We start from the raw sequence: 16,351 nt of genomic DNA, 5'->3' as shown, positions 1-16,351 counted from the left end.
GAACTCCTGACTTTGGGCTGCAGTTCTGGCAGTAAATAAGACATCTACAAAGGGGATTAACTGGGAAATACCTAAGGTTTACACTGGGGTGCATTTACACTTATGAGTGCTAGTTTGTACTCATAGCAGAGAATGTTTGCCCAAAATCCTCTTCATCTCAGGCTGTAATTATCTGCAATGCCAAAAATGTTAGGCGCTCAAGGGATAGCAGATTCTTGCAACTTTAAGCAAGTCTGTGGTTGCTAAATTTGCTCTGGATTACATTCATCTGGTAGTTGCTAAAACACTTGTGGACAATCCACTCCAGCACTTTTTAGTAGCTGAAGCAGTTAGGCTAAAAGCAAAGAAGAGACTATATTGACTTCAAAACAGCCAATTAACTGTTCCTTAAGGCTCAAAAAATGTATGTGTTTGTTTTTTAGGTCATAGATTCTAGACTTCCAGGATTAAAAACAAACAAACAAAACAAAAAAAAACCCACACAACCCCCCCCCCCACAGACACTAACTCCTGTCTCGATTGGACAATTGGGACAATTAAGAGCATTGCAGAAGTTCAGTGAAAGATGTTCTGAATCATCACCACGTTTTTAGGTCAAAAAGCATCTGAATGATCATCCCTTTTACTCAAGACTACTGTAGTTGCAGATGATATTTTCCTTCCTTTCCTCCCCCCCCCAAACCGCACTATCAAGTCATTCATTTTAAGAATTGGTTTCTTGTAATATGTAGGGTTTGAAATTAGCTTTGAATCCTTTGCAATGCAGTTTTTTCACACTTTCAAATTAAAAAAACAAAACAAAACAAAAAAAAACCCAAAAAAACTAACCCAAGAGGTACTTAAAATGTAATTGATTTTGCTTAAAGAAAAGCAATTGAAATCCCTATGTACAATGATGCATTATTATCATGAAGATTTATTGAAGTTGAAAACTAGAGCAAGAAAGCTAACATCCTGCAAATAAACATTTTTAAGGCAAAAAAAAAAAAATCTTAATTACAGAGTTATAAACAATACTTCCCTACTTCCAAGGAAGTGTCCAGCATGTGTTCCTCAGCAGCCTCAGCTGCAGAGTAACTCCCAGCCCCAGTGCCACTGTGAGAGGATTATCTGTGTTCAGCACTGCTTGGGACAACAGGGACAGTTCATCATCCTAGTAAAATTACAGATTGATTGTTCTACGCTCATCATGTTCATCTTGATTTAATATGCTTCATTCCAGTTGCATATTCTGGTTCAGTAGTGGATTGTTTTAAAATAAAAACAGCTGCAGAACCCCTACAGCTGATGAAAACAGTGGTAATTCATTAACAGTCTTTATTGTGAAGTTTATTAAAGTTGATGTAATTGATTCTGATGATTCAAGGTTTCTACAAATCTCAGAACAGCTGCTTCAGAGGAATTGGAGTGTGTGCCCTGGGAATTGAACAGCTCCTGGAGAAAACTAACAAAATAACTTTTCCAAGTAACTTTTCTGTCTTCTTAAGTGACCATGATTTACCTCTAACAGAACAGAATAGGACTTACTTACCTTGTTCCCTGCTGCTGTTTCCATATCCAGCATGGGCATGACACTGATGTATTTTGAAGCAGGACCACTTGGCCATAAGCAGCCACCTGCCTTCCCCCAACATCTTCTTAAGTGCTCTTCAAACTTTAGGGGCTGCACATGCTAGAAAAAAATTGGACCACCTGAGCAACAAGGTGACTGCGAGTGGAGAAGCAGCAGCAGCTTTGTTTCAAGTGGGAATACAAAGAATGTCATGGCCTACAAGTCCTGACAGCTCCAGGATCTGAGCCTGGAAAGGCTCAGCAGAGTAGGAGGTTGACATGAGGACAGCACCCAGGTGTTGGCATCATGCTGCCTTTTCCTGGAGCCTCTGTCAACTGCCATCTGCCACCTTCCATCATATCCACTGCAGGTGCCAGGGGATACTGGATAAGCACCACTGAGGAATGAATGCTGGTTGTACTGTCCATGTTTGCTGTTGAGAGTATGTGAGGTGGAGCCTCAGGGCAGAGAAAGAGTAGTTGGAAGATCCTGTCTTCTCTCAGTGCAGTTCCTAACAATGATTACTCAGAGCAGTAGTAAGACATTAACATAGTAAAGGTGCAGCTGCCAGTGTTGGGATTCTCCTAACTTTGTCAAGCTCCCTTCCAAGCATTTACTGTAAATCCCTCTCTGGTTAGCCTTCTTTTACAGTTTCTGCTCCTTGTAAATGTCTTATTTTTAAACAAGCCACCATATGGGGAAGGTAGGAAGCAGAGCAACCACCAGGCTTGCCAACAGCCAAGCAGCAGAGGCTTTGCCTCAGCTGAGAAGCAGAAATGCTGACATGGTCTAGCACCTTGCTGGCCAACTAAGCACAAATGAGCTTCTTTCCACTGTGGGGGCTGCCGTCCTCCCTCTGCGTGTGCTCAGCGCACGTGCACACACACACAGAGCCTCCCCTGTGACAGGAAACAAGGGTACCACAGCCAAACGGGCCCTGCAGGTTCAGCAAATCTGGCCTTGGGTAACCATCCAGCCTCCAGCTCCAAGGCACACTGGCTTTGCAGTCAGTCGGACCTGGGTATTCATTAACAGTGCTATCCTAAGCATAAAATTGACTTTTCCCCTCACTAATTACAAACCAGTATAGCCTTCCCTTTTGAGTCAGACAAGGTATTTGCCTGCACAGGAGTCCTCCCTGCTAGAGTGGGTCCAGAGAAGGGCCACAAAACCAGCCAGGGCTCGAGCTCCTCTCCGATGAGGAAAGGCCAAGGGAGCTGGGGTTGTTCAGCCTGGAGATGAGAAGGCTTCAGGGGGAGACCTTACTGTGGCTTGCTTTCAATTTATGAAGACAGTTTGTAAGAAAGACAGAGGGAGATACTTTATCAGGACCTAAGGACAAGGGGCAAGTTTTGAACTGAAAGAGTGCAGGGTTTAGACTCCATATGAGGAAGAAAATTTTACAGTGAGAGTGGTGAGACACTGGGATTGGTTGGCCAGGGAAGTGACAGATGCCTCATCTCTGATAATGTTTAAGGTCTGGTTCGATGGGGCTTTGAAGAAGCTGATCTAGCAATAAAATGTCCATGGCAGAGGGGGTGGAATAGAAGACCTAAACCATTCTGTGAGCCCATGGCACAGTGAGGAGGCTGCTTTTTGCCAGGCAGCAGTGCACAGCTCCCATCAACTGCAGCAAGCTTTAACTGCTCTACCATAGCAAAACCTTGATGTGCCCAGCCTTGTAATTAATCCATAGTGGGTTTGAAGTTTTGGCTCCTTGCAAAAAATTACAAAATTTAAATTAAAAAGGGAGAAGCATGCTGTAGCTTGGCTGGGTGACTCCACCTGCCAGCTATTTACACTGGTTGCTTTTGGAATCTTTATGGGGTAAGGAATACACACCAAAAAATGAGGAAAAAAAATAGATAAGGGATTTTAGAAGAGACAGCAGACCTACCTAAGCTGTTAAAGAAGTTACAGCCAGTCTTCTCTTTAAACAAAAGTCTTTCATCTATCCCAGAAACCTACTCTGCAGGGTGTTTGTTTTTTTTTCATTTTATACTTCCACATCTATTATGGCAGTAGGAAAAGACCCAGAACAGGTGCAGGAAGCCATATGCTTGCTTCATCAACAGGCTGGAGCAAGGTAAAAAAACAACTTTAAAAGTGCTACACAATTAAATCATCCAACCCTGTCTCCATCTAGGTGTGTGGATAACAGCTGGCTGGAGGAAACAAGCATTCTGAATGTAACAGGAGCAGGATCTGACAAGGAAAAAGACCAAACTCCTACTATTATTCCAAGTACAATCCTCAAAATAAACCCTTGACACATAAAATACAGGAATTGAAATCATGAGCCACTGAAGTAACTGCTTTGCTGTTACAGCTGCATAGTTTCCTGGACTGTTTAGGCAGTCTGGGTGGTCCTTCCATGATCATCTCTGCCCTGAACTTGAGTACCTGAGGTTCAGAACCTCCAGAGAGCAACCCTCACTATGGCAGGGCGATAGTTTGATACTCAGAAAGACAGATTTTTAGAAGACAATACAGATTCTGAAGAATGAGACAAGCCCCAGGGGGACTTTCTTGATCTGTAGTTCAGCTGGGTCTTGGGCTGATCTGACCTCTCTGCAAGATCGTCCCTGGATTTGGTGCTAGCAGCCATGGATGCAAAGGAGCCAGAGGCACATAGGTGATTTGAGGCTTTTCCCCCAAATGCCAGTCTGTGCTGTAAAGCCACAGAAGCCTGCCCAGGGCTCAGGTCTGTGAGCATCCCAAACACACCTAAACGGGGGCCACCTCCCCACATCATCATAGCAGGCCTTTTCCAGCTGGAAGAAGAGCCTGTAATGGTACTGATCTGGCTGAAAACTTGCCTCCCACCAAAAAGGAAAAAAAAAAAGGAGGGAGAAAAAAATGTCTGAGGCAGCAGAGGGCACTGAGGCGTTTGAGGTTGTACAGCGGGAGATGCCAGCAGTGCCAGAGCCCTCGAGCCAGGCCTGTGGTCACCTCTACTTTTAACCAAACCACAGCCAAGCTCACCTGCAAGATACACACAGCCATTGCTGTTCTTCATGTAGGGAAATAATTATGAAAAGCCTGAACTGAACAAAATTTTTTTGTCAATTCTTAACCCTCCCTCTTCCTCTCATACTGAGCACTTTGCAGCTTTTGCTTTCATTTTTAAGGGAAGTGACCCCAGTCTCTCAGAGGCAGGAGACCTCTTGACTTCACCAGCCTTTTCCAAGTTCATAAGTTACTACTGCTGTGCTTTAAAGCCTGGACAGACATCAAAGTGCACAGGTCCATCTCACTGCTCGCAGTTTAAGCCATGGAAAATGTTTTTTTTGCCAAAACAAAGTATAAAGGGAAACAAGATTAAAAAGCAAACACAAGCATTCAGGAAAAAAGGCTGCACTGACATTGCATCACAGGTCCCCTCTTGCCCCACTCATTTTAAGAGCCTACCCTATTAGCAAATATTAAATGCAATTGAGAAACGCTAAAAAGCCATAATGGGTCACTTTCTACTTGAGATTTGGAGGAGAAGATTGAACTGCCTGTCCTGAGGTGGTTTTTAATGAAGACTGCAGCTTGGTGGTTTGGGTTCCCTCTCTGTTCCCCATAAACATGTGAAGTATCTAATGCAGAGCTTAATTGAGGTTGAGGTACATAATGTTGATTTCATTAATAGCTGTTATCCAAGTGAAAAAAAAGGAAAGTGTTTTAAGGCACAAGAAAATGCTTTTATGGCCCCCAAATAAGTCCTGTTGTGTAGCATACAAAACAAGTTCCTTTCTGCAAGGTACAATTGCCAAAGTGAAGCAAGTCCCTTTCTGCAGGTAAGACTTAATCCAATATATACACCGTCAGCAATGACAAAATCTCTATCAAGGAGCCTAAATTTCTGCACCAGGGTATATTAAAAGAAACCACCAGACCCACAACAGCATCAAGTAGCTTGGAGCCAGTCTCACCATGACTCAGGATGATGTGCCTGTCCCCAGCTCACTGCCAGAGCCCAAAACACCACCACGGTGCTGTCTGCCTTAAGTCCTGACAGCTGCAGGATACCAGGTCCCATCCTCTTGGTTTGAACAAGGAGGAGAAAATATCTCCCAGACATCAGAGATGGTAGAAAAGAGACTCCCACACAGGAGGGGCCACCAGAGCCCATACTTATTGTGTTGCAAAATGGAGACTCCCATGATGGTGAAGGCTGAGAGCTGGAGAACAGCTCCTTCTCCACTGCCAGACCTGCATCCACAGGACAGAGCCAGAGCCCTGAGGCTGTGTCCCATGAAGCCTCTGGTCCAGACAGAGTTACTGGGAGGCAGCAGCAACTGACAGCAGCAGGAAACTCCTGCTGCCAACACTACTGGCCATCTAGGGAGGTCTGCAGCTTGCGGGTATTTGGCTTCGGGGAGGCCTGTTCGGTCAAGTGACAAAGTGGTGGCCCAGCTTTGGTAAACAAAGCACAGGGTGACGTGGTCAAGCTCAACCCCAGAGATGACAAAACTCACCTACAGTGAGCCCAAATAAGCAAAGTTTCAAGATCAGAGCCCTGTGGGGAACTCTCACAGTGCGCTGGGAGACCTGGGTGGCTCCAAAGGGGGCTGTACACAGCCTGGGGAGTAAACAGGAGGAACTGGAGGAGCCATGCAGTTGCAAGGCTATTGTCTCACTGGGATCAGAGCTGTGGTGGGACAGCTCACACAGCTGGAACACTGCCAGTGCTGGATGGTCACAGCTCTTTAGGTGGGACCAGACAGGACGGTGAGGAGGAAAGTTGCCCTTTATATGGGAAGGCATGGATGCCTTGGGATGAGTGTGACCCAGATGAGAGCTGATTGGCTCAGGATTAGAAGGCAGACCAGGATAGGTGACATTGTGGTGAGTTCCTGCTGCAAGAGCACCTGATCACACAGGACTGCGTGAAGCCTTCTTCAGAAAACTGGGAGAAGTCCCACATTCACAGGCCCAGTTCCCTGGGGGCCTTGAACCACCCTGAGATCTCCTGGAGGGACAACACGGCAAGAGCCAAGCAAGCCAGGAGATTTCTGTAGTGCCCTGGTAACTTCCTGAGCTGGTGAGGGGAGATGCTCAGATCTCCTATCTACAAACAAAACACCCAGTCAGGAATAGGAAGGTTAGAGGCCACTTTGGCCAAAGATACCACAAGATGGTAAGGTTTAGAATCCTGGGAGGAAGGGGGAAAAGCAAAAGCAGGATCACAACCATCAACTTTAGAAAAACAGACTTTGGCCCCTTCATGGACCTGGCTTGGAAGAATCCCATGGGGCACATGGGGCCCTGAAAAAGAGTCCAGGAGACCTGGTTGATTTTCAAGGATCACCTAACTCCAAGATTAATCCTTCCTCTCTACTCGGTGCTATAGAAGGCTCAGGGGGGAATCTGATCCATATGGACCAATACCTGAAATGGGAGGAGGGGGAATTGGTGACAAAAGAGATGAAGCCTGATTGTTCTCAGTGGTACCCAAACACAATGGGCACAAACTGAAATACAGGAAATGCCATTTAAACATATCAAATTACTTTTTTTTACTGTGAGTGTGGTCAAACACTGGAACAGGTTGCCCAGGAAGGTTATATGGTCTGTCCCTCTAAACCCAACTGGACACTGCCCGAACAACCTGCTCCAACTGACAATTAGGACATTTTTGCTCACAGGAGTTATATCTACAAATTGATTTTCCACATCCAGAATATTCTTGCAACTCTATTCAACAGTCCCTAATCCTTAAAACACGTAAATCTTTGGACATTTAGTTTCCCTCAGTGCATTTCCACAGGCACCACAGGGCAGCTACATAAGCACCAAAGACCCCAGGCTGCCCCACACTGCAGTACTTAAAGGATTCCCACACAATATTTTTTTCATATCTAGTTTGTTGTCCAGTCTAGCAGGTACATTTTCCCCCTTACTGAATACAAAACCAAATCATGCTACAGTGGCATTCAACAGTCTTTCAGTCAGGATGCTACCAAAGAGACAGACTGCAATCTACAGATGGCCTGATTTAGAGAACAAATGACATTTATCCAGGCTAATGCTCCTCTGGAGTATTAAAGCATCCACTCTCTTCCTAACCCAAAGAACATCCTGTACATAGAAATACAGACATACAAATCAAGTACAAGTAGAGCATAGGCTGCCTTTGCTTTCCCATTGTTTAGCAAGTGCAAGACCTACTGCTACTATCTTCATGACTCCTCTATCTCTGAAGGTTTAATATTCCCCTGTACAAGAGGAAAACCAAAAAATCCTCCCTAGAGGAGGGCAGGTTTCTTAGGTACACAATTCAGAAAGTGTCTAAACTATCTCCCTGGAATTCTTCACTTGAACCAAAACTAGGAAGTGGCAATCTCTAAAACAACACCTACGTGCACCATCCAAAACATCTCTGTACTGTCACAGAGATGTAAAGCTACACCTGAAACTTTTTCCAGCAACTGACACAAAAATGCTGAATGTTTTTCAGCATTCTCGGGAGGTACAATGAATTAGAATGCAAAGGAATCACAGAAGCAGATTCAAGCTTTTTTTTCTTTTCCCTATTTTCTAAAAACAATATTCAGTTTCCAAAGGCAACACTACTTTTTAACCTTTCACAAGAATGTTCCTCCTTCCCTATGTAACAAGCCCAAAGACCTTATGGAAAGGGAAGCTGCTACTCCCTGGGAAAGCTCTGTATCACAAGAGACAAGGCAGGACTAGAAATTCTTATCCGAACAAAAAAATCAGAAAGGAAGTAATTGCATCACCCACTTTTGGCACCAAACCTTAACAGAGAGTCTAATTTCTCTGAGTTTTCTACTCCTTGGAGAAAGGACCTCTGCCCATAAAAATCTCAAGAGCACTCCAATCTCACCTGCAGAAAGCAGCTGGACACCCAGATTTAGTTAACATGACTGTTAAGCTGGGCAGCCTGGGATTTAGATGATGCCATTTACTTACAACTTATTTGGAGAAGTTTGTACTGGGTTTTTGTAGCTAGGTTTTGGTAGCGGGGGATGCTACGGGGGTGGCTTCTGTTAGAAGCTGCTAGAAGCTTCCCCTGGTGGAGCCAATGCCAGCCAGCTCCAGGATAGGCTTCTTGCCGCTGGCCATGGCTGAGCCAATTAGGAGTGATAGTAATGTCTCTGTGGTAACATATTTAAGAACAGAAGGTTGTTGCGCAGATGAGAATTCCAGTCAGGGAAGAGCGGAGTGAGAACATGGGAATAATAATGCAGACACCAAGGTCAGTGCAGAAGGAGGGGCAGGAGGTGCTCCAGGTGCCAGAGCTGAGGCTCTGCAGCCCATGGTGCAGACCATGGTGGAGCAGCTGTGCCCCTGCAGCCCATGGAGGACCATCGGGGTGCAGAGACCCACCTGCAGCCCATGGAGGAGCCCATGCTGGAGCAGGTGGATGCATGAAGGAGGCTGTGACCCCGTGGGAGGCCCTGCTGGAGCAGGGTCCTTCCAGAGACCTGCAGCCCGTGGAGAGGGAAGCCCACGCTGGAGCAGGTTTTTCCTGGGTAGGATTTGTGGCCCCTGTGGGGGACCCACATCAGTACAGCTCATTCGTAAAGGACTGCACCCCATGGAGAAGTGACCCACAGGACAGCAGTTTGGGAATAACTATTGCCCGAGGGATGGACTCACACTGGAGAGGTCCATCAAGGACTGTCTCCTGTGGGAGGGATCCCATGGGAGCAGTGGAAGGACTCCTCTCCCTGAGCAGCAGCAGAAACAACAACTGACCATAAGCCCCATTCCCCATCCCCCTACACCGCTGGGGAGGAGGAGGGAGAACATGGAAGGAAGGAGGGATGGAGGGAAGGTGTTTTTAAGATCCTTTTACTTCTCATTCTTTTGCTCTTATCCTGTTAGTAATAAATATAAGTAATATCCTCACTTTGAGTCTGTTTTGCCTGTGATGGTGATCAGTAACCTCTTCCAACTCTTATCTCAACTCATGAATCCTTCACTGCTTTTTTTTTTCTCTCCTCTGTCCAGTTGCAGAGGGGAGTGAGAGAGCGGCTGTAGAGAGTATCTGGTGTCCAGCCAGGGTCAACCCACTACAAAATTATAAACAAAGGTACAAGAAATAGATTACCACAGGTATTAGTAAACCTATATTGCCCTGAGCAAACCCTGTTTCTCAACCAACAGCTGCACTAACCACTGCATAGTTTAACCACACACTTCACTATGCACATACACAAAAATAAAACAAATTAAACCCCCTCAGAACTTAGTTTTCTACAGGCACAGTTATTAGCCTAATTGTGCATCATTAACAAGCTCAGTCTCTAAATCAAGGAGAACAAAACCAAGATTACCCAACTTCCTCTTCTCCCAAGCTTCCAGGTCCTCTGCATCTGAGCTTCCAAGCTGCAGTTCAAGGCATACCATTTATCAGCAGAACTTGTTACAATCCAAGGTAAAATTTAAACTTGTTCTTAAAAAGGGGGTCACCTGTCTACCCAGCTTCATCTGACTGCTGTTCTTTCTTGTCGACAATTGAATTTGCAGTTTAATTTGCATGTTCACTCACTTCCCCTGTGGCCTTTACTAAGGAAACACTTTACCTTCTCAATCAGCATTTTCCTCTCAGCCCCACTTGAATGACACATCAGTTCTGTGACCGGTTGCACTCCAAAAAGATACTGCCTACTCTCCAGTTTCCTGCCATGTCTTCATAATTACAGTGTTATCGAGGAGCTGAAAAAAACCAAAACAACTAATACAGCCACTCAACTACCTTACTCAAGACTCATTGACATTTGACAAACCAAAAATTTTCAGAAGCCAGAAGTTATCCTCAAAGATCTATTCCAGACAGTTTAAAAGATGTGTTAACACCCTAGTTAAAATTACTGCAGCATCTGCTTCTTTAGTAAGGCAAGAATACTGATGATAGTTAAAAACCTCCACCTCTTTAAAGTCAACTGAAATGTAAAATGCCTCAAATAATCATGAGCTAGTAAGGCTTATAAAAGCATCTTATTTGAGCACATCCTTTGCAAAATCATCTAATTTTAAACATATCAGTATTGAAAAAAATCCACCTTTGCAAATTGGCCCAGTACTTCATTATGCTTAGTGCTAAAACAAATCCATATTTTTAGTTTGAATTCATCTATTTTCATTTTCTTACTGCTTTAAGATTCTATGTCTGTTAAATTTAAAGCTCGTATTTCATATGTATGCATTTACTAACCAAAACTAAATTACTCTTTAACCATCAAGTTAATCATGTTGAACTCCTACACAGCTTTCCTTCTTTTTCCAGTACTTTATTCCTATAGCTCTTCCCTGGGCCTTCTCCAGTCTCTCCCAAACTAGAGTTTTCCAGGACTGGTTACACTAATGCAAACAGAAACAAGATACACATATATTTTAACTGCATGACAGCCTCTGATCACAAACAACTTTCTTCAGCCAGGCACCAAGTATGGATGGCTGTACGTGTAATGCGTGTACTTTCCCAGCTTTAACTCACTTTTTCCTTGCATTTAGGTTCTGGAAAGACATGGCAGGAACTTTGGTTATTTTCTCCCACGTGAATAGCTTCAAATCTCTGCTTGTATGGCTGTATTTTGCAAAGCAAGCCAGGCTGTTTTACAACAGTAATTGACATATACTTTTACAAGTTACCCATCACCTTCAAGCTGCTTGGGCTTTACCTCAACATAGGAACGTACCAATCCACTACCATGGAGTAAAGCCAGAAGCTAGTTTGCTAAGACTCAATGGCCCTTACTTGCAACTGAATGGATTAGAGATGTAGGATGGCAATTTGTGTTTATTTTTTATTACTCCTTATGCTTTAATACTGTAAAGATATTAAGACTCTACCCTTGCGCCACTATCTGGCCCTTCCCAAGACCCGGTTTGTCAGGAAGCCATAAATCACTTCCCTGACAACACCCTGCTTCCTAAAACAAGGTCACTATCCATTACTCCCTACCCCCAGTATACACAGCCAAGGGCTCCCTTTACACAGTCCCCCAGTCTCTGAAGAGTCCAGTTCCAGAGCCATGAATTACTAGAAAATGCAACATTCAAGTCAATGAAGATCTTTCAGTCACAAAGCAGGGATTCAAGGCAAAATTATTTCATTAGGTCTCTCAGTGCTTTTCAGACTGGTTGTTTTGGCTTTGAGGAAGACATAGGCAGTAAGTTACACACAGCACACAAATTAAAAGCATGGCTTATGTGGGAAAAAACCCAAAATGTGACAAACCAGCTGAGGCCTAGGTTCCCAGGGACGGTTAAAAGTTGCCTGTGATACAAGCTGCATCACATCCTTTCAGAGGAAGCTAAACCCTTTTGTCAAAGTACTTCTTGAGAAAATGCCCTCCCACTGAAGGAGAGCCCAAAACTGCTGCAGCCAAATCCATTTAGGGGACAAGGCAGTCACAAAGCTCTTCCCAGTAGCCCCTTCAAGCTGACAATGAAATGGCTGAAATGCTGCTTCTGACTGAAGGACACCAAGCATTTTTGTAGCAAGGTGGGATCACAGAATATCCTACAGCATATCCTGAGCTGGAAAGGACCCACAAGGATCATCAAGTCCAACTCCTGGCCCTGCACAGGGCTTTTACTTCAGTTTCAGTTAATGTTTTTAACATAGTCACATAGAAACCCTGTAATCTTTGGGATACTGAAAACCTAAATTTCCACTGACTGACAACAACAAGCACTAAACCATTCTTGATGGTTATTGCCATAGTGCTCTTCAGTAAACACCCACTCTGGAAGATTTACATATATTTAAATATTATCCTTCTTCCTTCCCTCGCCCCCCATCTGGAAAGAATTATTCTGCAACTCAAATGACAATCATTTGACTCATACTAAACAACATGTAACCAAGACTGTCAGTAGATTTATACCACATCCTTTAGGTGTTTAGTTTAGTTTCACATAGTGAAACATCTAATGGTTTTCGTAATTTTCAACAGATAACTTGAAATTAGCCATACTACAAACACAGCAGTAGATACAGTTTAAAATAACACTTAACTGATTTTTTTCTGTGCTGTGAAGAAAGGCCTCATTATATGCAGAAATAAAATATGCTATTTAAGGCATATTTAAGCATTTGATTATTTTTTAGGATTCTCCCCCCCCAGCAGAACATTATGCAAAAATCAATAAATATTATCTTGTTCTAAAGACACAGCATGGTTATTCCAGGAGTAAATTTGGAACAATATTTAACTTCAATCTCATCCTATAGTGTTTCATGCACAGTTTCCAAAACAAATAAATGAGGCACTGCTTTTGTGTGTTGTCCCCACCACTTTTTTTTTTTAACTATAATTTTTATTTAAATAAGACACAGGAACTTCTATACCGAAAAAAATACAAAACAAAAGCCACACATTTCCTTGTGTAAAGCAATATTGTGTGATAACTTGAATACTGTTCAGCACAGTAGCTAGAAATAACAGTACAACTATGTACAAAACTTTAAACAATATTTGACAAATTTCTACAGCTGCATGTAGAATACAATTGAGAGAAACAACTGCTGGGAAATTTACATGACAAAGCATTAGCTTTAACACATTTGGTTCAAAACCTCCAAATCTGCTAAGAACAAATGTGCAATTTAATTAATATTTAGTTTCTCGTGGAAAAAATATAAAGAACATGTTATGGCATTGCAAATATTGTACAGAGTTCAGCACTGATCTAAAAACCACTCATCATATCCCCTGGTAACCTAACACCAATAACTGAGACTACGATTTCTTATCTGGACACAACCAGAGCATAAAAAGTTCATCATACTGCAATGTTAATCTAGAAAGAAAAATATTAAAAGGAATCGATACTTAGGAGTATTTCCTACCCTTTATCTTCAGTCTATAAAATATATAGTGTTTTCACCTAGGCCTGAGATTAGTAGGGTTAAAGATGGCTGTTGTGTTTAAAGGATTTTCACATGAAAATGGTTAGAGACCTCTTTCTCCTACTATATTTTCTGAACGGGGAGTCAAAAAACAGTAACTGCTTTGTAGGCTGCAAATTCCACCTTTTAAGATAGCACAAACAAAAACTCAGTAATAAAAAGAAAGCAATGCTTTGTCTCCAAAGAAAGCACATATTTAGTGAGTAGTAACTGGTGGTTCTCACCCCCCCCAACCTCATCTTCAGAAAAGGAAAAGAACATAAAGGAGCAAGTTTAAATGCTCAAGGAGCTGCAGGCTACTAATCTCTTCAATTCCTGGAAAAGGTGAACTTTATTCTCTTAGGAGCAGACAGCATAAATGTAGTTCCACTGAGCTGAAAGCAACAGAGCAAGAACATCAAGTTATTTTGCCTTTGGGGTTCTCTTTGTATCACAGGAAATTATCTCTGACAGCAATGCTCCTTTTTCTAGTACAATAGAAGAGCACCACGAACCTGATCTTGCCATGTACTACTTTGAAAAAGTGTCCAGCCTGCAAAACCAGGATTATTTCACATGGATTTTTCTTTTATTCAGACTTAAGGAGAAGGGAAAGCACACTTTTACACACAAAACTCAAGTAACTGAAAGTTATGGGAGAAGCTTTAAGTAACATGAACTTAAAACTATTCTTTTCCCCACCCCTCTTAGAACACCCACTTGCTACTTTCGGACTTTAATCCAAACACAATTACTCACTACATAAATAAAACACTGCTCATCTAACACTGCTTGACAAAATCTGAAAACCTATTTCCAACCAGCAAATGAATGAACATTTCCAAAAGAGAAACTAAACATTAATTTGACTTTTAGACGGTAACAGTAGCATTTCACATCCTTAACTGCCAACAAAAACCATGAGAGGAAATCCCCATCAACCCCTGTGAAACCTGAAAGCATTTCTGTCCTTGAACAAAAACATTCTTGTCTTTCAAAATCCTCTCACGCACAATGTGGAATGTTTCTCATGTACAGCCTAGTACTGAACACTTTATTTGCAACAGTTTAACAGTCATTAACTGAGCAACACCTGAAACCTTTAAATGCCACATTTTTACATCTATTGAAATGACAGTAAATGCAACAGTTGTTTTACTTGTAAGCACATGACAACGTGATATACACCACAGATTTGCTGGTTCTCCTCATGTTCACCCATGTCCAGGGTCATTGTTCACCTGGATCTGAATGCACTTATTCCAAGAAAGTGGAATGTAATGAGGAAATATTAATGCATAAAACAAGGAAAGGCAAAAGAGTGATGTTCCCTCTTTAGCTTTGTAGCTGTAAAATATTTTATATTCCAATATGATATACATTCCAAGTTACCTGAGTTTAGACTTCAAGAGAAGTACCTGAAGCTAGGCCATAGGGTGGGCACTGTGCAACTGTTGTGGCCATTTTTTTTTTTTTTTTGCATTGTGTGTATTACAGAAGTTAGAAACAAACACCTGGATCAATTGTAAACATAATCCTGAAGTACAGTATTTTCCATAGGACACAACACAGCAAGACATTTTCTATTCAGACAGGCAACATTTTTTTTATATATATATAGAGAGAGAAAGAGCTTATTTATACTGTAGAATTTGAAACAGAGCACAGGACACAGTACTAATCTGGTCAAACGTACTATGAAATGCATAGTCTCCACTTAAAACGCTTAATGATATATGGATTCTGCAGGCATTACTGCTTTCTCACAAAAAATGCTGAATACGGATTCTGTCCCTGCCAAGAACAGTGTTGAGATATTTTTTCGAGTGCTGCTAAGCATTCCGTGTTGTTCTGAAAGGTTGCCACCTCATGCAGATGTATCTGAGCTACGATCTCCCCAATCCTTGTTTCGGGGCAGAGGCCTGCTCTGCCTTGTCTAGATTAACACGTAGCTCTGAGCAGAGGAATGGTCTTCAGTCTGAATTTCTTGCAAAAGCGGCTGCTGCTGCTGGGACGGCTGCTGTACCGGGACCTCTGTGGAGTCCATTGTGCTGGTGTCATCTGACAGAGATGAGAAAGAGACCCGAGACGAAAGCTGCTCAACAGTCAGGGTGCTCAAAGCTGTGCTTTGACCAGAGTTTGGAGAGCTCTTCAGCGTCAGGTCTGAAGCAGGAAGGAGGGGGCCCAGAAGTTTTACAGGACAGAAAGCTGATCCGGTTGGGATGAAATTAACCTTGTTTTTGTCAGGACATGAAAAGAGAGGGGTTGAGACAGGCTGACGAGACCTACAATGAGAAAAAAGATTATATATCTGGCCGAACGAGATGTTTTTTACATCACGAACTTTGTGGTTCTACATGTTGCTAAAATGTGAATGACGAGGAATGGGATTAATTGGACAGAGGGGCAAACATCTTCCATATTGGTAGTCAGCTAACTGATCCACAGCATTAAAAATAGTACAGTCACAAAAATGACTTGATAATTACTGGACAAACATGCAACCTCCAGCGAGAGAAAAATCTGCAGTACATATGCACATGAAAAACTGCAGTAATTTGGAATGGCACAAATTCTTCTTTGACAAAAGCAATGCAGCAACAACACATTTAGCCATTTTAAATCCCTTTAAAAACCTCCATAAAATAGACCTCTCCTTTCTCATACTCCATAATTTATTTGGAGGCTTTCTCCTCAACCCAACACTGCTCCTTCACCATCCAGCAGGCAACGAATGCTGTCAGAGCAAGAAACATCCCCTATTTAATTCTTTCATCCACAGGAGCTAAGCATGCAACCTCGACAGCATGTGCTGTGCTCAAATACTGCTGGGTCTAGGGGAAAAAGACATGATGTCCAAGGGTGTAATTTCCAATTTCTTGCTCAGCAAAAATATTGAGCAAAGTCTATGTCATAAGCATACTACCATCTACAAACCCTTT

General features: G+C 42.7%; 1 protein-coding gene across 2 annotated transcripts in view; it reads right to left on the bottom strand.

Annotated features, from left to right (window-relative positions):
• Positions 1 to 13,976: 13,976 nt before the first annotated feature.
• GLCCI1 (glucocorticoid induced 1) overlaps positions 13,977 to 16,351 on the bottom strand; it is a 52,450-nt gene continuing 50,075 nt past the window's right edge. For both annotated transcript variants that reach the window (XM_027684647.1, XM_027684646.1), the window contains exon 8: positions 13,977 to 15,694. In XM_027684647.1, coding sequence (XP_027540448.1) covers positions 15,346 to 15,694 — 349 coding nt within the window. In that variant the 3' untranslated portion in view covers positions 13,977 to 15,345. The remainder of the gene's footprint in view (positions 15,695 to 16,351) is intronic.

The sequence above is a fragment of the Neopelma chrysocephalum genome, unplaced genomic scaffold (genome assembly GCF_003984885.1).
Source record: "Neopelma chrysocephalum unplaced genomic scaffold, ASM398488v2 Primary Assembly neopelma1_67, whole genome shotgun sequence".
Taxonomy (NCBI): Eukaryota; Metazoa; Chordata; class Aves; order Passeriformes; family Pipridae; genus Neopelma; species Neopelma chrysocephalum.
This window is presented reverse-complemented; position numbering and strand designations above follow the sequence as displayed.